The sequence below is a fragment of the Atta colombica genome, unplaced genomic scaffold (genome assembly GCF_001594045.1).
Source record: "Atta colombica isolate Treedump-2 unplaced genomic scaffold, Acol1.0 scaffold163, whole genome shotgun sequence".
NCBI classification, from domain to species: Eukaryota; Metazoa; Arthropoda; class Insecta; order Hymenoptera; family Formicidae; genus Atta; species Atta colombica.
Window position 1 is genome coordinate 2768009 of NW_017259254.1, and position 21851 is coordinate 2789859.

Genomic DNA, 21851 nt, shown 5'->3' on the forward strand with positions numbered 1-21851 from the left:
CCTCTCGGAAAAAATCAATTTATTAATCTTCACATAAATTACGGGGAAATGTCATCGTACGCAAGCACAGTTATTAGCAAGAAATCCGTGAGTTACCTTCTCGTAACAGCGTTCGCGCGACGAAAGATTAGTCGTTACCACGGGTCGCAGCAACGGGTCACGGCTGCCACGGCACCCTGTATATAGAACGATGACGTCACCATGGGTTACCTACGAGAGCGAAGTGTGTATAAAATGCATCCGGTGGGTGTGTCGCTCCCATACCCTTTGTAACTCCGACTGGCGCTAGGAGCGACGAGGCCGCTATTACAAACGCTGTTCGCCGCCGTTTAACCGCCGCACGAAAGGGAAGGTAATCGTGCGCGCACCGCCGCGCGCGACCGTATCCCATTTTGTCAGCTTTAAATTCTGAATCTATCTGGGATCAATGTCGCAATCTTATCTTCAAGGCACAAATTCAGTCTCTCGCTTCTATAGCTTTCTTCCAACGAAAAATACAAAAACAAACATCTTCTCGCGAGATGCACTAAAAGGTTCACGTGTCTGTTTAGCATGAGGCAATTCTCTTTAATTTAATATAGTCAAAACTATTCGTTTCGCCATAACAGGAGGTAACTACAAAAGTTATTAAAAATAAAATCAGAATTCTAAATAATTTATGATTTCCATGAAATAATACATTAGTTTCACAGGCACACACGGTATATTCATACGAGCGAAGGAAGAAAGAAATGAGACTCAAAGAACTAATCGTGAGCGGAGTAAGCGCTTTAATTCCTATAACTGCATGCTTAATTTGCGTTACACGCTAAATCGCGTGACGCTAAAAGATAGAGGAAACGATCTCGGATCGCGCGTCAGTACCGCGCAACAACTTCCTGAAGATCGGTTCTTCAGGGTCCGCGTCTATCATATGTGTCTGCGTAAGAGAAATTTACTCTCGAATTAAAATTACTTTCGATAAGTTTTTGCCCACAGACCCGTTTATAGAAGTAGTAATTTAAGCGACTACTAAGACATCTCTCTTTTTTTTCTCACTAAATTCGATGTTTATTAATTAACATTCAGTAATAATCGACAATATAATCTATTACGTCAATAATAATGTCTTCTTGTTAGCGAAGCCAGAAATCAGAGTGCAAACGACATAAGCAAGAAAGACGGTAAATGAGAATTGAGAATGACATTTTTCACTCTAGAGTTTACTTTAAAAAGTAAACTTAAAAAGAATCGAAAACCTGATCTCACAATCGCATTTTCTACCTTTATTTGGAAAGTAATTCCACGACAAAGAAGTAATTCCAGTAATAAATACTCACGCATACTCGTATACTTACTGCATATGTATTTCGAAATAAATTGGGGAAAGTCAAATAATGTCGAATAACAGACGATAATAATGGAGATGTGACAGATCGCACGAGACATTCATTTATAAATCCCTGTCGTTTAACTCTCTCCGACTGTTCGAAAAATTCCGGAAGTTATTCCGCGCGAATTGGATTGATATTCTCTCTTGGAAACCCGTTCTTTACAGAAAGAAGTATCTTGCGAGACTTAATGACAGTTATTTGGCCGCGTGCGTTTCGCGATGTTGACGAGGGTACTTACACCGTTTCATTTGTTTCTATAGTATGATTCATGTGAAAATAGGCGACGAAGAATACTGTAACTACATGAAGAATGTTGAAAGAAAGCTCGCCGCCGACAAGGAGAGTGTGCTCGCAGTATACTAATTAGCACTAATAAATACTAATCGAGTGAGTCACGAATAATTGCCGTTCGTGTTATCCAACTGTAACGCGAACGGCACTTTGCATGCGAACGAGCTTACCGTCGTCCACGCCTGCAGAAAGTCGATTTCGTTACATCAACGCCACGATAATCTCCCAATTCCCTTAAATCGCGTCATTTTCGAAACAGCGTCGATTAACCAGAAATCAGGCGCAATAGTTACGTAATAGAAAATTCTACTGCGACAATGACGGGCCGTGTCGCAAAATGAATCTAACCGAGAGAAATGACCCGACAAAATCGTGCAGCCAAGTGCTCGTATATTAAAACACGTATGTATGAATCGTCAACGTAAAGGCTTCTAAAGGTTTTTATCGCGCGGCACTCTTTCATCTCGTAGAATATTCATTTCATCTAACAACGAGCCTGTAATATAGATAAACATAACAGTTATCACACAGCTAGATAGCAGATTATCACTTCGTATTCTTGTACCCTGCAGATAAGAATGGCAGATAAAAACTGGAGTACATGCATACAGGTATACATATAAAGAACACGAAAAGTCTATATGAAGGAAGATAAGGATAGGAAGAGCCGAGGGGTTCCGTTCAAGCATCGCTATTTTCCGCAAGCAGATTACTCCGGCTACCTCACCCGTGCGAAGGCAAAGTAAACTTCTCCGGTTAAAAGAAGAGAAAAGGGAGAGACTTTCACCTCGACCACGGCCTCGCGCGCGCTTGGCACGACGATCACGAAAGATCCTACTCTCGTACATGAAGGAGAAGATGAATCCCTCGGCGCGCGCGAGCGGCGGGCAGCTCTTCAAACGGAACAGCACGCGGAATGAAATTCCTCTTCTACCGGCGCGGACCAGCTCGGCTCGGCGCGGTGCACGGAAACGTCCCTCCTGGCGACTCGTAGGTGGAAACTCGAGTCTCGTGCTCGTACCGATCGACCACAGGAGCAACCACCTCTTGAGTGGCATGAGAGGCGAGTGCACCATGTTCGCTCGTCCGCTCTCACTCTCTTTCTCCGTTTGTCTCTCTCTCTCTCTCTCTCTCTCTCTCTCTCTCTCTCTCTCTCTCTCTCTCTCTCTCTCTCGCTTGCTCTACCTCTTCGCTTCTTTCTATCTTCTCAGCTTTTTCCGCTTACTCCGGCTGCTTTTATTAACCCTGAACCAACCATACACGCTTCTGGCAGCGACGATACTGCAAATATTTGTCCACCGATTCTACGTTCACAAGCGGAGTGGAAGCGGAAAGGTCGCTGCCCTTCATAAACGTCGACAGCCGTGATGGAAATTATTGTAAATCTGTACACGGAGTGATTCACGCCACAAGAATAGAAAACTATCAATTGTCAAAATTTTTCCATTAAACAAAAAAAATAGAATAAATGAATATGAAGCGGATATAAAATTAAGAGTAATATTAAAAACAAATGCAAGATATAAATTAGTAATAAAAAAGATGTACGCATTAATAAAGTCATTGTATCATACTCTAGGAAGAACTATAAATTTACATATTCACAAAAAAAATAATACATTATCGCACGTTACTCATATACATTAATTATAAATTATCCTCTTTATACATACGTCAAACATACATTTAAATATATTTCTTGAATAATATATTCGGAGAAATTAATAAATATAAATATAAAAATCTAATAATATATCTAATAATATTGATTCTTCGCATTATATTATTATTCGCATATATTCGCATATATTAATATATATATATATATTAACAAATTATCTAATACGAGCAAGACTTATAGTGTACCAAAATTCTGAACCTTTTCTCGAATAATATAAATAACCCGAAAATATTTATTGTAAAATAATTTATCCTATAGTGTGTGTAGACTAAATAATGAAGCATGAACCCAACTGAAAATTAGAACGAGACATTCTGTAGCAAAACTTCTTTGTTTCTCAAGTGGATTAATCAGATTTCACCGCAAAACCTCATCAAACCCCATAGTGCAACGTTAACTTAAATTACCGGTATAATATCCGTGGACAGTTGCGACAATAATCGTGATTCAGATTTAAGGTGCGATTAGGCCTAAAACGTGACTGCCAATCACTGAAATATTAGGCTAACTTCTAGAGAAAGACCAAAAAATAGCAACAATGATTAGCAATAATTTCCCGATAATCATAGTGCACTTCAGTTTCGTCTTACGAAATTATTAATTTTATGCTTATGATTGAATCACGACGCTCAATTGCGATAGAAAGATCATCTTTCATTAGGTTTGCTTTATCATAAGAGCAACAACCACTTTTGTGTGTGGTAAGATATCTTTGATGAAATCGAAATATCCTTGCCTGACAATCTCGATCGTCTTGATCAAAATTTAACACAAGAAATTCATCAACAGCATATTACAACTTTCCCTGTCCAAACACTTCCGCATCGACGAGAAAGTTAACACCATCGATGATTCTAATCGCGATATCTTTTCAATATTATATTTTTACCGAAAACGTATTAAAAATATTTTGTACTACTGCATTTATCTCATATCCTTGTATTAAGATTGAGATGTTATTAGCTTCCCTGATAGATAACATTATTATGACACAAATTATATTTCGATTGTTACTCTGCAAAATATTCATATTACTTTATCTCTCCCTTTCCTCAACAAGCAGTTATACATGCATGGTAGAAAGTCAGAGGGATTTCTTTCTTCCCGGCATTTCTTTCTTTGACGCATTTACAGTCGATGACATCAGTCTTTCTAAACAAAGCAAGTCTCTCCACGAAGGCAAAGTGTTGTACGAAAAAAAATAACGTCACGTTCACGTTCGTTACTGTCGCCTTGCGACAGAAACAGAAGGATGACGATCGCTCAATCGGAATTTCAATTCATTTGCCGACTCGTCCTTTCTCTCTTTCTTTTCGTCTCTCTCTTTCTCTATCGGCGCGCCCATTTACGACATATTACACCTGGTAACGGACGTGAACATACCATGAAAGAGGAACGGGTAGCTCATTCGCGCGAATAATTAAGCGAGACCACCACCCATGCGGCATGTCTCGAGTTCTGAGCGTGCCTATCAACGCGTATAATTATCTTGTGAAAGATAATTAATCATCACCCTTAAAATCAAAAAAGCAGAGATTTACTATTTCAGAAAGAATGCTTTAAAATAAACAGTTCTAATATATTGCACTGAGATAAAAAATAGTCCTGGCAACTATAAAGTGACAATTTTTAATTTAAGTATATACTTGCAACAAGTTTTTACAAAGTAATAAGAACTAAAGTAGTACTGAATACTATATTTTTAGTATTAGTTTTTAGTATTTTATACTATTATTTAATAATAGTATACTATTATTTTTTTACAATATTCAATTACTTTATCCTTATTATTTTACAAAACTAATTGCAGATACTTAAATTTTAGAGTTGTCAATTTATAGTTGCCAGAACTTTTTTTTTTTCTTTCGGTGTGGAGATTAGAAAATGAAGAAAGTCTAATTCAATATTACGCTATTTAACCGGCTATTAAAGATAAAGGTTGTTGTTTCTTTATAGGTAAATGACATGCAACAACACGATTTCTTGTTACTGCTACAACCCCTAATAACAAAGCGAAGCAATCATTCTCGCGTCATGTTTTAAGGCTGGCTTCCTCGTGACGGCAATATTTCGTGTCACAATAACCGGTAGCAGCAGTGCATATACGTACGCGTTAAGGATCGGCACGATAATCGCGCATGGATCTTTGTAAAACTGAATAATGGAGCACATTACGTTAGCGAGCGACTCCGATGGTATTACATTGTACATTGAAGAACGAAATAAACGAAGAATATCGAGGACGCGTGAGAATAGAAACATCTCGCGAAGAGGAATGCGTCTCCCTCCCATCTCTTTAATCGGTGCCAACTGTAGTTTCACTCTGGAATTTATAATCCCTAACACGACGGCGTTATATGAACCTGTCGCCGCTAATGACTTCGGCTATGCAAACGGCCAATGGATTTTGAGAAAAAAAAAGGGCGAGATCTCGCCTCGCATGAAAGCGAGAATCTACTCTCGCCCCTGCGGACGCTGCGATTAGTATGCGATTAAGTCCTGATTTATGACGGCCGTTAAACGCCTAGATGCGATTGATTTCGTCAATGTCGGCGATCGTTTCCAAAGAGCTTTTCGCTCGCGGCGCGTTGGTGATCAGCATCACGTTGGGCTACATCGTTAATCGAGATCAGTGAAATCAATCCTGAGACTAATCGAGAAGAAAAAAGCAAATACGAACACGTCGTTATAGAAATTTGTTGCATGATTTCATATATACTGAGCATTTTAACTACAGATTAATGTAATAACTGATAAAACACTATAAAAGTGCGCCGAGCATATAGATCCGTGTTTTCACCGAGTTAAACGTTGCTGTCCGAGTCTGACATTCGCTTGACTAATACGGGGGATTGCTTACGGCAATGAGAATCAGACAGCCACATTTAACGTTAAACGTACACAGACTGTCGCGCGTGTTGCTCCATTGGAGCATAGTGAGCGTGTTCAGTCATATGCTTTTTCGAGGGATTGACGCGATACCTTTTGCAACAAAAACCCGACCGAGTAGTCGATATAGCTAACAGTGTGGGTGGCACATACCCGTTTTCCTCCTCGTCGTAGTATAATCCCTTAAGAGCTTAATACCATGCAAACAGACCCAACAGAAACGAAAGGCGAGAACGGCCTTTATAACATATTAGTTTGCGAATTTAAATAGGTCGACGTGAATAGTTGCGTTTTCATTGCCATTTCTAGAATGAAACCAGACCAACCTTAGAAAGTGAATACTGGAAAGAAAAGGAAATAGGAAATGATACAATTGTTTTGTGTTCTGTTCAAAGTTCTACTTACAATAAAAATCAATTTTATATTAACTATAAAAACCTGTAATTAAAAATAAATTAGAAAATTTTAGAATTTGCCTACACTGAAAAAATAGATTGGCTACTGCAGCCGATTTTGGATTGCAGCAACTAATTTTTTATTGTGTTAACCTATCCGCTAAGAAATAGAATTTCGATAGGCTAACGCAATTAAAAATTGACTGCTGACAACCAATTAAAAATGCTATGCCATATTCAGCCAATATTTTCTTTCAGTGCATTTGCATATATGATTTAAAATGACACCTTGCGATGCAAATAATATAAAATTAACACATAATATTACTATATAATTTTATACGTAAACGTATATATTTTTATCTATAAAAGGAAATTAATTGCGGAATAGAGTTAAGAATGTCAAGCATAATTATATAAGCCTTTCGCCTTGCGAATATGTTCGATGTATTTCTCAGCATATTAGCGCCCACGTGCCTCTATGATAAAGTATAGCTCCTTGAAGACATTTGCAGTCGAAGCGATATCATACCTCACAAAGTAATCATCTATGCGGAATCCAACGCGCATCTACCGGCCGACTGCCGATGAATCATGAAATTACAACGCGGTCGCGCTCCTGTCATATCGCGTTTAACCCTTTCATTCTAAAAAGACGACTACAACCGACTGACATATTATTACGCACGCTATGAATGACCACTGGTCGATCCAGCTGGAACTAATATCACGAGACAACTTCACATGAAGTTCATAATAATGATTAAATTTCATTCCTATTTTTAAAATAAGATAAAATATTATAAGATTGCGTTTTATAAAATGGCTTTTAATGTACTTTCACATAAAAAAATTTTTTGAATTGATGCTAAATTATTATAAATCAAATATTTCATCAATTATTTTATAATATCTCGATTAAATCATTCAAATAAACAATCTAAATATGTCTTTAATATTATAGTAATAGAGATTTATGTAAAGTGTATCGATGTAGTAAAGTATAAAAATAAATTGTGGTATTGAGTAAATGAGCTAAAAATTTATAAAAATTGAGTATTATATAAAGAATGAAATATTAATTACATCATGTATAGATCCTCGATTTTAAATGGTCAAGATCATTTTTAATAACGTAGAATTAATAAATGTAAAAACATATCAATAGAATAGATTGAAAGAAAATTTTGTCAATGACTAATACTGCTTAATATATTAAAAATATTTTCGAAACAATAATATTCGACTTTTTGTAAAAAAAAAACTGTCAATTAAAATTGCTTGTACTTGTAATTACACATCAGAAGTACTATCTGATTATAGTAAGTAAATATTGAGTAATGAGTGGCATGCGAAGTCGGCAAGAGATAGGAACGTGTAGGTTCTCTGCTAGCAATTATCTTTTCTTGCTATTCATTTGATGATCCGAATGATATCGTGTATCTACTTACATGTCGCACCGCGGCTTAGTTCCTATTTCATCATAAGACTTGACTCATCAGACTGCTACACAGCGTATCATAGCGCGGAAATCTATCCGAAGCTCTCAACAACGTGAAAATATTTATCCGGAATTTTAACAGCAAAGAGAAAATCAAAGAAAATTACAGTTTTTTTTATAAATTGATCACGTATCGATATACTATTCTAATAAAAAATATAACAAGTATCTTTTTAATAAAAATATTTTTATAAAATCAATTTTTATTTTTTCTTTATTGTTTTCTTAAAGTTTGAGATTTTAATAGTTCTAAAATATTTGTTTTAATTCGCAAATTTTACGAAGTTACAGGATTTTTATTATAAAATATTATTAATTATCAATAAAATTTACATGTGTCATTGATATTAATATTTTTCTTAATCCTCCGTTATAAAACTTTCGTTTATAATCTAGGTTGAATGTCAGTGTAGATTTTTATATTACTCCGGACTGTATAAAAATTAAAAAAAAAATTCTTACATACTTATGAAAGCTTTAACAAGTTTTTCCTGTCATAGAAGTTAGATTGTATTTTACTTATTTTTTATAGACTTAAATTTTTTAATCAAAATATACACAATTTTAAGAAATCAACTGTACCTTTAAAATCCAACATTACCGGTGGAGGGTTAATATTCTAATTTGATCGATGAACTGTAGACGAGGTAAAGGTCAAATCATATAGAGGAAAACTTAACGCAATACTCGAGAAATTTAAGAATCAAGTTTGAGTCTTGTTGCTAGCATAGCGTTTCTCCGCGACTTGAGAGATGACCTTTAATTGCGGTGCCAGATACCGACATGACCTCGAAGAACGCCAACTATCGGGAGCTTTCGCGTCTAGAAGAGAGGATAGGACCCGCTAGTAGCTGGATGAAGAAGGAGGAGATGATGCGGGAGGAGGATATGATATCCTCCCGTCGTTCCAGGACTCGATTGAGCCGTCCAGGTGAACGTTCCGACACACCAGGACGCCAGAGCGGACTTTAATGAAGAGAGACATCCAGCGTCGCGATGCTTGACGGACTACAAGCGTTGCTAACGCGGCAACGATCCCTCTTCCTTGTCGTCTTATTCCTTTCCCATCATCCCGTTGCTCATCTTCTTCTTCGTCCACCTTCACGGACTTTCGAGCGACCCTTCGCGCCTCGACCGCACGTTCGGCTTTCTTTGCCAAAGAAACCGCTAAGGTGCGATCAATTTGCTGCCAGGTACTTTCTATCGGTCACAAACGCAAAAAAGGCAGACATATCTTACAAAGGTATCTTAGATCAGGAAAAAAATCAAGTGAATCTTTTTTCATTATCCTTATTTAATTTAAGATACAAAAAATATAAAAATCAAATTTTAAAATAAAAAATTCTTTTGGAAGAATTTAAATAAAATAATTTTGCTCGATAAAAAATATTTCGATTCTTAGAAAAGGTCGTACGTTCGTTATCTTACGAAATTCTTCAGCAAAATTAAAGTTTAATCCTATCCGTTGATCATCGTTGAGCGATATCGAATATCGGCAACCCTTTGTATCACGAAGATAAATACACTGTTCCACTTTCCTCGCGGCGCAATAACGGCGTGTCTTTCCGCGTTAGGCCCTTCTCCGTCGGGTTACATCCCGTGAACTTCAATCATAACGGCAGAGTCAGCGCCATAAATTTGTCACAACGTACGGAGATAGTGCGCGAGACCGTACACGGTATGTACGGTACACGCGGATGGCGCACGATCCTGTCGTGCCTGTGTCGAGCGATAGAGTCACGGGCGAGGCGAGGTGAGGGGGTCTAGGACGTGGCTACGATGTGGAAAATGTCATCTTCGTGGCGGAAGAGGAGCCTCGACGTGTGCTCCAAGCGTGGGATGTGGGTCGCGAGGTCTGGGTGTGATCAACATCGGCAAAAAAAAGAAAGGAGAGGAACAAGGCACATACGGTTGCAGCGTCTGTACAGTCGACGTTGGAAGGCGTGACCCCTGGGGACACTCACGTCACACCAATAATGACCGGCTATTACCTAATACCCCCGTGCAAGGGCCGAGCCTATGATTTTCAATGCTATACGAACAAGTTACCATTGATATGATACTGGCGTTGACATTGCACTCACGATTGGCAGTTGATTGAGACTTCCATGCGCGATGTAGACGCAATGTGTTTCGAGAAGTTTGTATATTATGAAAAACATAATTTAATTAATTAATACGTGAATTGCAAAACTTGAAACAACACAATTTTTAAATTAAAAATAAGAATTTTTGTAAAAATTATATCTATTCATACAAAACATTTCTCTCGATATAACTTATCACAAAATCACTATGAGAACGCATTAAAATGCGCATTAAGCGCAGATAACAAAATAATTTTCCTAAAACTCTTTCCCATTCTTTTCAATTTGTCATCTATATACCTATATACAGAATATTCTATGAGAAATTTTCATGAATTTTAATGTCGATTAACTATTTGTCTTTCTTTAGAGAAAAAATAAATAAATAAAGAAATAAATAAAATATTATAAACCATACATAGTTAATAAATACTTACAAAATAATAATAGAAGAACGGAATGCGAGAAGATTGAAATAAGAGACACGAAAATAGTGTAATAAAATTTATAATAGTTTCAATTAAAATAAAAAATACATTAAATTTATTAACTGTACTTTTAAATTCTTCATCTTAGGTTAACAACACACGTTTCATGACGTGATCCATTAGATTTCTCTGACTAGAAATGACTAATTCAATTAGTAAGCACAAATCAAACATAACTCGATTGTAATTACGCTGAAGAATTATAAAGGTGACGTAGTTTACGAGTGAAACACCGCGCAAGGTACTTGCGATCGATCACTCGTAATACATAGTACCGTAGCGCTAGAATATAGGCCAAGCACGTTGCACGCGTACGAAACACGAAAATAGAAGCATGCAAGGTTTGCCCCAAATGCAGAGTGATTCTTCATTGTGAAACACGCGCGATCTCGAGGAAATGAAGTTTTGCTACCGGACATTAATCGATCGTACACTGCAGTCTTGCGGAATGTGTAAGTAATACTACATACCACAAAGACTCGCCAACTTGAGTTAAAGATGGTAACAAACTAAGGTTCTATATATACATATATGTATATATATATATATATATATATCCTTTTTACGTTCTTACATCTAAATGTATACACATATACACTATGCAACACATGTTGTTATGTAAAGATTGATTAATTAATAAATTATACCAATATAAAGAAAAGATTGGAATTGATTATTCTAAACTTCATCATAATCATAGCTTTCTCCTCTTTAAATCAATTATTATGACAATATCTTGTATAATCAACATAAGCTTTGGGCGCTCACGCGCTGTAAATTTCATTTTATCTTCCTTCCGCATACAATGAACGATAAAGATAGAAGAAGCTTACAACGTGCGAGCGCCCAAAGCGAACATACACTTAGCATCAATCAGACAAATATCTTGTTTTCACAACAACATGTCGAAAATATATTACTTTGATTATCCAGAGGAAGGAAGCAAAGAAAATATTACTTGTCTATGCACAAGTGATTTCCATACATTTTAAAATGCTATCTTGCTTCGAGTTTGATTTTACGATCTCCATTTGGAGTTTCTCACGAGGGAAATCTTCGAGAGACCGAATGGAACTCATATATCGCACGGGGACCATTCCCTTGCAATTCGCTCACATTGGAGGTCCGCGTCCCGCATGCAACAAACAATCCATCCGACAGATGTAACCGTTTGCCCCGACCTCGGCGATGACGCGAGCCATTAATTACCGGAAACGTGACCCGCTCGACGCGCGGCAGTGACACGCGGCGGCGGCATGAGAGACGGTGTATACGAGATCGGATGTTGGCTTGGAAGATATCATCGTATCACGACTATCACGAGAGATTCGCGCTACGACGAGAGACGTCCACCATCAAATCACTTTCTCCCGCTGAACACGTCCCAGACGGTTCTCATCTGTCAGAGCAGGGGCGCTAACGGGCGAACCGATCAGTTTTCGATCCCCGCCTGGGACACCACAACGCTCGGAAATCGATGGATCGTGCTGTCGCTTAGCCTGAGAGAAACGTCTAGACTGACTGCGCGAACGACACGTCCTCCTTTTTATAGAGTCGTGCGATGAGTATAACGAATGAATGAATCGGTTCGCGCAAATAATTCGCGAATAATTCGATCAATATGTGACACAAGAAAGTAACAAAAATATTTATTTAAATTTGAATCGATATTTATTTAAATTTTTAAGTCTCAAAAGTAAGAAAATATCACTGATATATATAAATAAAAATTTTTCATCATCTTGATTCTTATTAGCAAAATATATGTACAGCAAGCAGTACCTTTTAGATAAAATAAAAATTAAGCAGTGCATTGATATATTTAACAAGCGCGCGACTCCGATAAAGATGTAAGATAAAAGACATACATCAATGAATAGGGTTACATTCACGGCGCGCTCACGGTTAATCAGAAAAAAAAGACGCGGTCAGTCAAGCGGAATCAATTGTAATATGGTTGCGTGCGGTAAGCCGCAAAATCGTTATAATACGTATCATGAATAGGAAAATGACAAACCGCGAAATTTAATTGGTTATTACTCCTCTTCTAGCTTGCCGTCAAAATAGGAAAAGCTCGCGACCTTGAAAGTCGATCCCGAACCAGCCGCTCTAACCGGCGCAGCACGTTGAACACGATGTGAAACACGTAATACTCGCTGCCTCCCTGATTCGACTCGAGCCGAGGCACAAACACGATGTAAAACATATATTTAACGGTAGTCGGGTACCGTAGCGAGGATTGTAATCGTATACGTTTAAAGTGGTAGGTATCGAATGTTGCTGTTCCGCAGTTGGACAATATTAATGACGAGAGCACGCAGCCATTTCGAGAAAGTTCATTGGCTTTCGTTGTTTTCGCACCGCCGCGCAAATCATGCATAAACGTAATTGCAAGGATGTCTTATGCAACTAATCGCCAAGCGGAAAGAAATAAACGCGTCCCACTGGTCGCTAATCATGTACTTTAATCTTGCGATAAACGATTCGTATTTTTTTATAAAACAACAAATCTTATATCTTATGAGTTACAGGAAAAATACTTTTCAATTATAGTAACTGTCTTCTATTAATTGGAAAAAAAACTTAGTGATGCTGTAATATTATGGCTTATATTTCTACCAATGTAAATTAATTTTAATCTCAGTTTAAATTACTTTCCATTTTTTTTCTAATTCTTAGAACTAGAGGATAAAAAGTAAGTTAAATCGAGAGTAAAGTTAATTTATATTAATAGAAACAGATATATATCCTTTATGAATTACTTACTTAATAAGCCATTACCTAAGCTTCGAGTCTTAAGCCATAAGAAATTAACTAATCACAATCGAATATGAGAACAATAACTAACCATGATTGGTCAATTTATTACGACTTAAGATTAGATTTAGATAATAATTATATTAAAAAAGCCCATTACTTTACAATACAAGAAATAATGTTAGTCCAATTGTCAACTTTCAATTCTAGTCAGTTTGTCAATTATTTGTTTGCTCCGTGTCCACGCCTGTCACGGCATGATTCTGCAATTGCAAAGAGAACAAGCGAGCCCCTTTGGGTACGCACGAACATAACCCGGAAATCGTCCGACATCAGGGGCGCGATATGCACCAGAGTGCGCAAACGTTGACACCTTATTATCGTCGTGCCTCGGGCTGCGATCAGGAAGACATCGGCACTCTCTGCGATCTCCGTTCCTCACCGCGCTGCAGCGAAAGTCACTGGGAGGAAAGAATGGCCCGCTAAACTATATACCGATCGGAAGTCACGCGGAATAATCCCGGTTCGGCCTGTCGCTCTCGAAAGACTCGCGCGCCATACGATTCGATCGCAGCCTCGGCGAGCACCGATGATCTCGAAACCATCCATGGTTCAATAAGAGAACGACTCTTTATTTGATTCTTACACCTCGGAACGTCGAAATAAAAGAAACTAAAGAGAAACTCGGTCAAACCTCGTCCGACTTCTTTGGAAATCATGGACTCTAATCTGTTTTGAGTAGGCAATGCGCTAACACTTGCTGTTAACATTAGAATGAATAATCTCAAGGCTGTAGATAAAACTGTGCATAATGAATAAATATACTTTTTATAAATATCTCTCCATCTGAAATATAGATTTTTGTCCAGTTCAATTTTTTTTACTATTCTAGGCATTTAAAAAACCGAGTTTTCAATATCTTATTATATTATCAAATAATTTTTTTAATTTAATGTTAAAATCTTTATTTAATAAAAACTGAAATTAAAGCAAAAATGAAATTTCGCTCATGCCAAAAAATCTAGATTGCAAACGGGATATATATATAAATTTACTTTGTGTAAATGTACTTAACACAATTTGTATTGAACTAAACATTATATATCATATATTGTTTAGATATAAATTTATCTTTTAAATATTACACGCATAGTTTAATACAATACTATATGCAATAATAAAATTCAACATCGAAAATTGAAATTGAATATTGCGAGATATAAGCATATTACAAGGTGAGAAAAAATAAGATAATAATTCTGATATGGTTAGAATGTGGTTAGAAGATGAGATTTATGAGAGTTAATAAAAAAAGACAACATAAAAAGGATCTTGAATGACAAAGAAGATGCACTACATGTTACAGTTATTTTTTTTTCCTGTAACCTGGTTTTCCTTCTTCCCTTCACTCGTATCTCTATTCTTCTGCGAGAGAACAATCCATCTTTCACAGATGAACATAAAACGCCATGTTCAGATTATTGAAAAAAAACAAAAAACGATGAAGAATTAGAGAACACGAAAAGAACACAATAAACCTATATCGGCACTATCTTTGCTTTAGCGAAATATCACGTAAAACAATTGTTCGATCTTCATCTTCCTTGCTTTCAAAATAGATAACAAAATAGAATCTCTGTAAAAATATGCTCTGTGATTTGGGTGACAAAAAAAAGAACAGAATTACTGTAATTTTCTGTAAATTTCAACTATGTTGTAAAGTATACAAAAAATTTTGATGTCGCATTTTGTTTCACTAAACAGATTTTCACAAAAAGAGTTTATCAAAGAGAAATTTACCAAAATGCTTCAAAAATACTAAATTATCTTCTTCCATTACAAGTTAATAAATAAATTAATTAATTAAAATAGGATCAATTTTTTTATATAATGAATACTTGTTCGAAAAGATATTATTAGAGATATTAAAGCTATACATTAACATTTTTTTAAATGTCTCATAAACGACACTTTAAGTGATCCTTAACTTTCCTGTAGCAACAGAAGCATCTTTTTGTTCTTCGTAATAAAACAATTTTACAAAAAGATCATCTCTCGTCCGTCAATCTACGAAAAAAATTGTTCTAGAAAATATACTATTTAAATAATTTATAAAATAATCTACGTTAACTCTATTTATCCTTCAAGTGTTATGCAACTTTGTTAGATTCGCCAGAATGCGCAAAAAGCAACGGTATCTATCCTTTCTAACTTTAAAGCCTATCAAGTATGAGTGCGAGCGCGTGCGTTCGCAATCAGTTTTCTTGACTTACGACCATACATATTGACGAAGAGCATAGCTAAGAGAAGAGTATAGTGGTTGTTGGTGGCGGCGGCGGCGGCGACGGCGTAAAACCGTCATTACCGCCAATTACAATAAATCCCGCGCCATATTCTCCGCTTATCGTTTTCTGTGCGTCTACGCTGGAGGTATGGTTTAATCTATAATCCGATGTGAAGGTAATGGAACATAGATATACGGGGTGTTCCGAACTTAATATTGAATAGATTAATAGTAGAATCCCAAATATCAAATCAAGAAAAATAGTTTCTTCACAATACAAAAAAAAGCATAATTCTCAAATTCTTGAAAAGAATCTCTCTTAAAGAAATTTAAAGAATACTAACAATTAGACTTCAAAGATATCAAAGTACCAAAGATTAGATTCCAAAAACTATTTTCGAGCAATTTGCTTTTCAAGATATTTGATATAAAAAAAAGTTGTAATGCAAGTCTCTCATCAAATTTTAAAAAGATATCTTCATTTCCCCAATAAAATAAATTGAAGAGCCATCATCAGGAATATATCGCAAATGTCAAGACACTCCGTAGAGATACGTGTTTTAAAGGAGAGGCTCTCTCGCAAGAGAAATAGAACGAAAGAGGGAGCGAAAGGAGAGAAACAGAGTGAGGACTCGACAGAAAGACGGAGGAAAGCGGGTGTGCGCAGCAAGCACAACTGGCGCGGGTAATCATTTTCCGCAGCTACACTTTCACGACTGATGATCGGGTAGCGTTTCAGCGGCGATCGACACCGGTCGACTGGCCAGATTTACTCCTCCCTGTAACGTACGTGTGCGTATGCCACTCGCGAGCGTATGTACATGCATGGCGTGGCGTACGCCACGTATTCGTGGACACGATGAACGTCAACTCGCGCGCGAGTTAATGCTGGTGTAAACGCAACTACCACTTGGTGCTCACTCACGGAGCTCCGCTATACACCGCCTCGAGACTTCTCTGTCGTTCGTCTAGAAACAAGTGGAATAAACTTGCACGCACCCATGGGACTTCCGCGAGGCGCGTCATCTCGCCCGCTAGTAAAACCGGGTCCCGCTATATGTAGATGATTACTGATTACTTTGAATTGTAGCCGAAGACGTCAGACGATCGATTTCGAACGTATAGAATCATATCTGGAAATCTAACTGTTATTTACAGTTATAAAATTAAAATGTTACAGCAGTCATTTTTTCATTTTAAATAAAGAAACATACTGTCTAAAAATTTTTAAGTGAATCTCACTTTGAAGTGTGAAAACTTATTTTTATTTCTTAAAGATTGAAAATTAAATTACTCTTTTTTGAAGATTGACCCAATTTTCACTCCTCAAAGTGAGATTTCATTCCAAAGAATTTAGAGAGTACGATACGATTCGATTTCTCGAATATACAATTTGATTTTTGATAATGAGGGCACGGTGTATAAGAAAAAATACAAAACAAAGGAGAACATTACCGAATCGGGCAATGTAAAAGGTAAATTAACCAGAGGTACTAGTTGGACTTGTTACAATTCTGCCTCTTGAAAGACTCCAGCAAAACGGCGTGGCCGCCGATGCACGACGCCCGTATTGGAGTGCACGTGGTGACTCTCCAGCGACCGCGCAACCACAGCCGTGGTCCAGATAGATCACGTCTGATATAATTAATGAGCACGACCCGCAATTCCCATACACACCTCCGGCTCGCCCGGTCCGCCCTAACAAGCACCTCGGCGAACCTAAGCTAACCCGTGCAATCGAGAAGTCGAACTTGTTCCGTTCGCGGCGAAGCGGCATTATGTAGGTATCTGGGTGAGAGAGTCCGCGCTTCCCTGCTCGCGATCTTTCCAGTAAAAATTGGCGATTACAATTCGATCGATCGTACAATCGCCAATTATACAAACGGAACGTGTGTTTTAAAACGACAATATATTATAAAACTAATAATCATATCTATAATAGATTTTTGCACTAGAAGGCATAATATGTTTATCTGCTTATATTTAATACAATTTTTAATACTGTTATAAATATATATATTATGTAAATATATATATAATGTAAATTTATAAATAATAATTTGAGAGAGTTTTTTAGAGCGTCTAATAACGCTTATTACCTCTTAATATATGATAATTTTCCGGTCCTTTACTACACAATGAATTTATATTACCGATTAATTTTTATCACTCTTACAAATATACAAAAATTATTAAGTGATTCTAACATGTACGTACTTTACAAAGTGTATGTAAGATACTTAGACTATTATTTAGCAAAGTGCTTAAAATGCTGGTATTTAAAAAAAAGAAATGCTCAGAATACGAATGATCATGTATACTAAGATTTAATAATAATATTAATTTTGATGAAACGATGATATTATCTCAATGTTAAAGAGATAGGCACGTAAAAAATCAATAGCAAAGTATTCCTAATACTACTACTTTGTTCTTTTTTTTCTACATCATACATAGATATCACAATCATCTGTAGAAAGAAAATGTAAATACAAATAGCGAGTAATCTAATATCTAATGTTCAAATGTATATTAATATGTCCTATTAAATTTTAGCAAAAATAAATAAAAATATTAATAAAGGAATAAGTATTTTGCATTAATGTAGATTAACAAGTTCCATGCGAGATATACATGGATGCGAATAAGTCAAGTGGCGCGAGGGGCATGTCTCTGGACGAGGCCGTGCAGAGAAAGTTGAGATGCTTAAACTTTCAATCAGAATATCATAAGCGTTAGGCGAAATAACGTTCTATATCAGATATATTCGCTATCGCATTTCTTCGCGTGAATTGTAGGATCAGTAGGACGCGAGCAAAGGAGACGAATTCTAATCGTTGTACCCACATCAAATTTTACATGATACATGACGATTAATTGAATAAAATCGATATCGTGGGACTGAGCAATATAATCAATATTTATTGATAACGATAGCTAAAAGTTTAAACCTAGTAAGATGTAGAAGAAAAATGAATTCGATATAAAAGGGAATATGTTTATAAGAATGACAAAACAGAGACAAAAATAATGAAGAGAAAAGAATACAAAAATATCCGAAATTAACACGAGAAAGCCTAAAAGTAAAATATACATAATGCAAAATCATCTTGTAATAAACATCTTTAGTAAATATCTCTCGCTAATAAATTTTGTTGTATTGCTGTTGCTTCATAATTATTGTCAACATGAATATTTATAAAGATAAATGACAGAACTTCATAATCGCAAATAATATTAAATCTTTCTGATAATCGATAAGCCGTATACGTTCGATGACCGTAATCTCGACACTAGCGGTACCGTCAAAGAATATACATATGTATGTTAAAAGAAGCGCACAATGTCCATCCATTTGAATACAAACCACAACTATGGTTACTGCGCGCAAAGCAGTAAAGCGAATTGCAACACATATACCGTGTATGGGCAAAGGAAGGTTTCCCTGTTCGTAATTTATGTTCTTGCTCTTAATGCGCTACTAGCAATGATTAAAACGTAATTTTCACGGATAGGAAGAAATACGGCGTACTTGCGTTTTCCTTCGTTTTGATTTACGGCGCTTTATTTTTCTTCATCATGATTTATACCAACGATCGTTCTCCCGTAAACGCTCTCGCGAAACACGACGTCCGATTCATTTCACACTTTATCGAATAAAATCTAACAGTTTATACACGTACAAACAATTTCTTAGAAACTCAGCTTATATTATTTAATTGTGAGAATCGAACTTTTTGATTATCAGAAACAAAGATTAAAATCTTTAAATTTTACTTCATTCTGAGATATTATTTTATAATAAATTTCATTAATCGATTTAAAATACTCGAACAGACTTACTCCACAGCATGCAGGAACTATTATCTCCTCGCTCGCAGGAACTTTCGGTGCGTCCTCTTCTTCCTTCACAATAATCATTAATTCCGAGTTAAGATCTGTTGCGGTCTCGTTTACTTCCGGAACTTCTGCTATCAATGTATCGTTCGAATCGCACTTATTCAGATTCGTGTCTTCCGTCATTAATGTCTCGAGTGAGATCGCCGCATCTTTTTTTTCTTCATCACGGAAAAGCTCTGATTCCTTCGTCGGAATTTTCTCGTCCGAGACAGATTGTTCTGAATTTGCATCTTTGGCGTCCTCATACAAAGACGTTCTGCTTCTGCTAAGATCGGCCCTACGATCCTCTTCCAATAGTCTGGTGAGAGCATCATGCGAAGTTTCCTCGAAGTTCTCGCCCTTCAAGAAATTCTCCTCGAGCGTTTCAGGCACAGGATCTTCGACAGACTCTACATCGCGGACCGCCTCTTCGAGTCTCTCTTCGGGGAATTCCGTATACTTCTCCGGAGGTTCATCGTGATCCTCCTGCTGACTCGCGCAAGTTGAAACGTCGTCCAAGTACCACGAAGTGCAGTTCTCCTGGCGTCTCTTGTCTGTGACGCTCTCATCACCTTTCGACAGCGCGCCCTTGCACTTCTTCAGATAGTTCTTCACTTTTTTAGTCTTACTTTTCCTGGTCTCCTGGCTGCGTGGCAAAGTATTGTCAACGTTATCGCCCGCATCCACTGATATTACTTCCGCAGGCGATTTCAATTGTGTTTTCTCGGAATTGTGCTCATCTTTCACTTTAGAATCGACACCGTCAAAACAGACGCACGAATCCTGTTGATCAGCAGTCAGAGTCCATGTCTCTTCTTTCTCCGGCGGCCGGCGATCTGCCGGTATCACCTGTTACAAGAATAAATGTATATTATTCTCAAGAAATATACAAATATTATCATAAAATCAATTAAGTTCATATAGGTTCATTAATTGCTCGCATTCTCCATTGTCATTATATCTATGATCTATTGTATTTCTACATCATTATAAATCTAGCAAATATCGGTGGCAGAAATTTTCCCACAGTACATTCACATTTCGCGACTGATTAATTTACATAATCAATACAAAAAAAAAATCTCGATTGTGCGCGATAAGAATTGCGTCAGCTCGAACATAAGTTGAACGATATGGCGCGACCGGTCACTCGATCGCTTTCATAATAATCTGTAAGATCGATTAGATAGTACAACATGGTTAGGCACAACTATATCGGAAACAATCATTCAACTAGTTGCAATGCGACACGTAAAATAATAAGCTTATAATAAATATCGACGAGAAACGACGACAACGATGATGTTGTAGTTAGCTAATATCAACTCTAAGCGATGCATAACGATGACATTTTACACTGCGACTATGCGAAGCATGCGCCCATAATACCATCGGGAATACAACTTCCTCCCGTAATATTTCCGATTTCATAATGCGCCAGCCTCTAGTTTCCTACTCTCTGAAACACGACGATGCGCCGCTCCCAAGGACGTGAGTCATCGCGCGCGTGAAACACAAATATAAAGTGCTCCAGCTACCTCCCCTCGCATTGGTTAGTCAGGTAGGTATGAGAATAACCAGCAGTTGAGATCAATTCCTCGCAAGAACAATAAGAAGAGAAAAAATTGTCAAAGTCTAATGCGCAGCTGCAAATATTTGTAACGATTGTATCAATGAAAATAAAAACGATTGTATCAATGAAGTATATATTAATAACAAATGTTTTGATGTTTACATGATATTTCTATTTCAAATTCTCTTCTTAATGATTCAAACAAGATGCTCATAATTTTTTAAAAATATCTATTCAAAATTTCTAAGTATTTATTATAAAATATTTGCAACAATTGCATCATTAAAATGTTAATAATGTTTTAACGTAGTTGTATATTTCAAATATTCTTCTTAATAATTTAAACAAGATATTTAGTTTTTAAAGTTCCCTATTTAAAATATCTTAAAAATTATTGATAATTAATAAATACAAATACAAAATTATTAGTACATTCCTAAGTGATCTTCTAGCGGTGATCTTTCAATTTCTACTGCAAACTGCTTTCGAAAAGCAGTTTAATTAATTATTTTTATGTATGATTCAGCACAGCCTTGACAATATGCTAAATCTGCGAAATAGATGATCACGTCACTGTCAAGGTTCCGCGATCTCATCTTCAGACTTCCATGTAAGCGCGCGAAAGTTGCAGACGAATATCCGTTCCCGAGTAA

General features: G+C 36.7%; 1 protein-coding gene across 1 annotated transcript in view; it reads right to left on the reverse strand.

Moving 5' to 3' along the window:
* Nucleotides 1-20462, reverse strand: part of LOC108686058 — a 229839-nt gene extending 209377 nt beyond the window's left edge. Inside the window, exon 1 of the mRNA XM_018191122.1 lies at nucleotides 19590-20462. Coding sequence (XP_018046611.1) covers nucleotides 19590-19769 — 180 coding nt within the window. The 5' untranslated portion in view covers nucleotides 19770-20462. The remainder of the gene's footprint in view (nucleotides 1-19589) is intronic.
* Nucleotides 20463-21851: the final 1389 nt, after the last annotated feature.